The following is a 4,923-nucleotide window of genomic DNA, read 5'->3' on the forward strand; positions in this document are numbered from 1 at the left end:
TAGCACAGCTGTAGGGTTAGCCGGTCGACACACCCCAGAGCGTCTCATACAGACGCATCTGGGAGCATCTCATAGAGACGCTGACCTTTAGCATCAAATAACTACACTTTGTCACTTTTTCTGAAAGCGTTGGTATCGGTTGCCCTGAAATGAGAACGGTGTGTCAGGGACTAGCAGCAAAACACCACTCTCCCTCTCCGAGCTTCCTCAGCGTCGTATCCGATGACACCATGGTTGAGGATGCTATGCCTTTCCCATCAGCCCTCTCAGAGGACAAGGTTGTAGCACATCCTTCTTCTTTGAGGTTTTCCAGCTACTGACATCCATGATGTTCATCCCTTCATCCCACCTCAGTGTCACAGTTCATTTTTAAACTCTTTCCAGTCCTTAAAAACTAAATAACCATTCCCTTCATGGAACAGAGTCTCCACATTTTAACCCTTTTAACCTTGTCCTCTAGCTGCTCTGTTTTCCACAGGGTGTCATGATTTCTTGTCTTTCCTGTGTCTATCCCAGTCTCAGCCTCATGGCATAGATCACAAAGACCCGTTGGCTGTTTCCCTTTATGAACAGTGTACTGTTAAGGTTGTCATCCACATATTCTCATCCTGCTTATTATTACTTGCTCTTTCTGCTTTTTTCCCCTATTTTTGCATTGAGTAAAAGAAAGTTTGGTTGGCTGCACGTCCATCGCAAGATAACAACAGATACAGGCAACAATAATAAGCTAGGCAGCAAGTATGATTTTATTTATATAGCACCAAATCACAACAACAGTTATCTCAGAGCGCTTTGCATAAAGAGCATGTCTAGACCGTACTCTGTTATACAGAAGCCCAACAATTCCCACCAAGAGCAGCACTAGGCGACAGAGTCTCCTTGTAGAGACATAAATCACAAGAAAATGAATTGTATTAAACAGAAATACCTAAATTAGAGATCAACATGCAAAGCGTGGCTGCGCACTCAACAATGTTAAAAAAAACGAAGGAACTTGTCCTCCGAGTTAGGCTTGGGCACTATCAAAGTATTACAGTACACCAGGGTATTCAAATACAAAATCAGTAATCACGATTTGACTTTCAGTACCGTCAAAAATATAGATGCTGTTCTGTCCAATAAACTGAAATGGAGATGCAGTATAGAGCTGATGTACTGTAGTGTCCGACCTCGATGTCGGCAAAAACTGTTGGACATCATCTACAACCCCATAACCCCCTTCACTTTACCAGCAGCTGATCAATAACACTCACACTGGAGCTTTAGCTGCAGCCTTTATTCTCTGACAGACTCTAACCTGCACTGAGCATTTACTAAACTAAAGCTAAACTTCCCTGCTCACCTGCTGCTCGCTCTGTCTCACTCAGTGGTGAACAAGAGAGACACCTCAGCACCTGTTTGGGAGGATTTTGGGTTCGGTCCCATTGATAAAGGTGGTATCAGCCAACAGGACGAAGCTGCGTGCACATCATCTCCGTTCAGCCAACTGATGACGGGCTCTTATTCTGTATCTGTTCATTATTCTATGGGCCATAACTATTTAAAGCCAGTAAGACTTGTCTAAGTCCGGTAAAATGCATATCAGACAAACACTGTAGGCTAGACATTGACTTACATGCCACAGCGACTTCTTTCTTCCTCAGCTTTATTACTTTACTTGAGTTGGTTTGTCAAATGGTATTCTTTCAGATTTACGGTACTCTACCCCCCACTAAATTTTAGTGAGATGAAAGGAAAACAGGAAAAGCCTGGTTTCCTGTAGGTATATTCAGAGGTTACCAGCAGCAGCTCTCAGCAGATGCAAACTTTGCAGCCAAAGATGAAGAACATTTTCCCAAAGCTCGCTCTCAAACCGCTCAGCAGCTACGTCGCAATCATTGTGATTTTTATCCACAATAATGTGCTTGAAAAAAATTTGGAGTGCTCGTGCAGAAAACAAACTTGTGACTGCAACGTCTACATGGGGCTGCCGTTTTTTATCATGTTTTTTTTACAGCTCGGGGTGGACAAGACCTTTCGGAGGACCTGGAGGTACACATGCAAGTTTTTCTGGGTTTTATTGTATCACATTATCAAGGCAGCTTTCATCGGTCTGCTGTGGGTTGTATCTGTGTTAATCGATGGGCACTGGTATGTTTGCATTGGCTGCCTTAATGTCATTATTTGGAAAGAAATGCTGTAAGGACTCAGCGTGCTGCAACAGAAAAACATCATACCTCAAAGTGATTTTGGAAGAAGAGAAAGATGTGCTGAAAGAGATTCTGACAAAAGCAGCGAAAGAAACGTTGACTGAAGCAGTCGAGAGCAAATTACGCAGCGAACAGTGGGAGGGCTGTTTTGATGTGGCTAAAGATCTGATTAAAGATGATTCCACTCGGCCGACACTTAAAGCAAAGAAGCAGGTAAATAATCAACAGGAACATAAATCAAAATGAAAACAAAACACCTCACATACAGGGACCACCTTATGATCTAACAGGAAATGAATAATAATAATATTAATTAATACAAGCATTCCCATCTGGACATCTGCGACTTCCAGTCAGAAAACACATGGTTAACATTGCGAGATGGTCGCAGTTTGGTCATGTTTAAGAAAAGATCATGGTTCGGTTAAAAGAAGTACATTAATTATGTAAGTTAAGTTACATAACTAATGTTAGTTGTGTATATTATGTGCGTTAAGTAGCTTAACTAAAGCTAAAAAGAAGTTAACGTTGTCTATTAGTTCCACACGGGAACTCTGGGTCTCCGGGGGAAAAGTCCGGTGTTTGTTTGGACTTTGTCCCTCTTTAAAAAACTTTACAGTGGCCTTAAAAAGTGACACCAAGGGGTCTTGACCAAACGTCAGAAACAAAGCTTTTAGCAGATCATGTGTAGTTCTACACATTGATCCCTTTTAATTCAAAAACCCGTAAACACAAGGAAACATGAAACAGAATAAAAAGAAAAAGAACAAATGGATAATAACAACAGAATTCATCTTTTGTCATTTAAATTCAGGAGCAGCAGCAACATCCAGAGCAACAACAGGATCAGCAACAGGAGCAACTCAGGTCTGTTTCTGAGCTAATGAGTCTGCTAATTATTATGATTTACAATTTTAGAAGAGCTCAAACTGTTGAAGTTAATCATATGTTGAGATAATTTTTATACAAACCTACATTTGTTACATGGTGGGCAGCAACACATCATCGTGGTAAACAGTGTGTAAAATGTGTTGGTGTTGCAGAAGAACTGATCCCACCCAGCCAAGCCGTCCTGAAGCAGCAGCAGGGGAACAGGTAAAGAACCTACACCTGTTGGATATTCTGCTCTGTTGTTGGGAAGGTACACCAACGCAGTCCAACCTTTCCTATGTGGTATTTGTAGTATTTTTAAACACCATACACATTATCGAGAGTACTTCACAGGCTCAGAACCCAACAGAGAGTTTTTATCTATATATATATACACACACACATTTGCATGAGTGTGAGGTAAACAATGTTGCCAAAGCAGAAATTTTCATGTAAACAGTAAGAAAATAAATATGTACAGTATCTCACAAAAGTGAGTCTACCCCTCACATTTTTATTAATATTTGATTATATCTTTTCATGTTTCAACACTGAAGAAATGACACTTTGCTACAGTGTAAAGTAGTGAGTCTACAGCTTGTATAACAGTGTAAATCTGCTGTCCCCTCAAAATAACACAATGGGTAATTGGGGCCAATTTGGACATTTTCACTTAGGGGTGTCGTCACTTTTGTTGCCAGCAGTTTAGACATTAATGACTAAACTGAATGTGTGATGTCTTATTTTGAGGGGACAGCAGATTTACACTGTTATACAAGCTGTACACTCACTACTTTACACTGTAGCTAAGTGTCATTTCTTCAGTGTTGAAACATGAAAAGATAGAATCACATATTTACAGAAACTTGAGGGGAGGACTCACTCTTGTAAGACACTGTACATATATTTGATTACTGTTTACATGCGAATTTCTGCTTTGGCAACATTGTTTACCTCACACACATGCCAATAAAGCTAAATGAAATGACTTCATTGTTCATTATGTGGTCCAACACTTTCTTTCTTTCTCAAACCAACACTCAGCATCCAAATACTTGCCTCACAGATACACTCCACAAAGAGAGACCACAATTCTGCCCTTTATGTTATTATATTATAATGTTATAATTTTACACTCTGCTCGCTAGATTATGATATGCAGCACTCATTGGATGATGCATCATACAGCCAATAATAAAACAAACAAGCAGCAGTCAATACAGAGTATATTACACTAACAGACACAACTGAGTTCATGTTCATGGGTTGCGCGGTCTCAACCTGCACTGAGAACTGGAGGTTTTCAGGCCATGATGGCTGGGAGCGGCAGAACCAGAGCCGAGCGAGCGGCAAGGAAACCACGCTCAGCTGCCTTCCAGTTTTCAGTAAATTAAAACGTGTATATCACCAAATGTGAACCTGTACGTTATTATAATTCTATATTCACATTATAAATTCTGTTCCTTTGTGTTTCCTCCTAACAGGATATTCCGCTTTTGTCAATGAAGTCAGGTTCCTCAAACCAGCAGTGAAGATGGTCTACGATGGTTTCATTTACACAACATGCTGTTGCTGTAAACTTGTAACATTTATCATTTATTTGCTTCAATTAATTGCATTGATGTTTCTATTGTGATTTATATTTTCTATATTATAAAAGCTTTTAACTCCAAGTATATTTTCCTCATTTCTGTTTACTTTAGCAAGTTTCACTCTCTTATCTCAGATTAAAAATGCTCCTAGGAGAAAAAGACAGCACATCTTGCTGAGCAATACGTGTCACCATACCAAAACCCGAGGACACACACACACACACACACACACACACACACACACACACACCCAGTGTCAGGAGATGTGCTGA

At 40.2% G+C, this 4,923-nt stretch overlaps 1 protein-coding gene across 1 annotated transcript; it reads left to right on the top strand.

Moving 5' to 3' along the window:
* The first annotated feature begins 2,153 nt into the window (after positions 1-2,153).
* LOC123974589 (actin cytoskeleton-regulatory complex protein PAN1-like) lies at positions 2,154-4,617 on the top strand. The gene is made up of 4 exons (XM_046055404.1): positions 2,154-2,402; positions 3,004-3,056; positions 3,233-3,284; positions 4,544-4,617. Exons 1-4 carry the CDS (start codon positions 2,154-2,156, stop codon positions 4,589-4,591), a joined length of 402 nt encoding a protein of 133 aa, XP_045911360.1. The 3' UTR covers positions 4,592-4,617.
* Positions 4,618-4,923: the final 306 nt, after the last annotated feature.

This window comes from Micropterus dolomieu, linkage group LG08 (genome assembly GCF_021292245.1).
Source record: "Micropterus dolomieu isolate WLL.071019.BEF.003 ecotype Adirondacks linkage group LG08, ASM2129224v1, whole genome shotgun sequence".
Classification (NCBI taxonomy): domain Eukaryota; kingdom Metazoa; phylum Chordata; class Actinopteri; order Centrarchiformes; family Centrarchidae; genus Micropterus; species Micropterus dolomieu.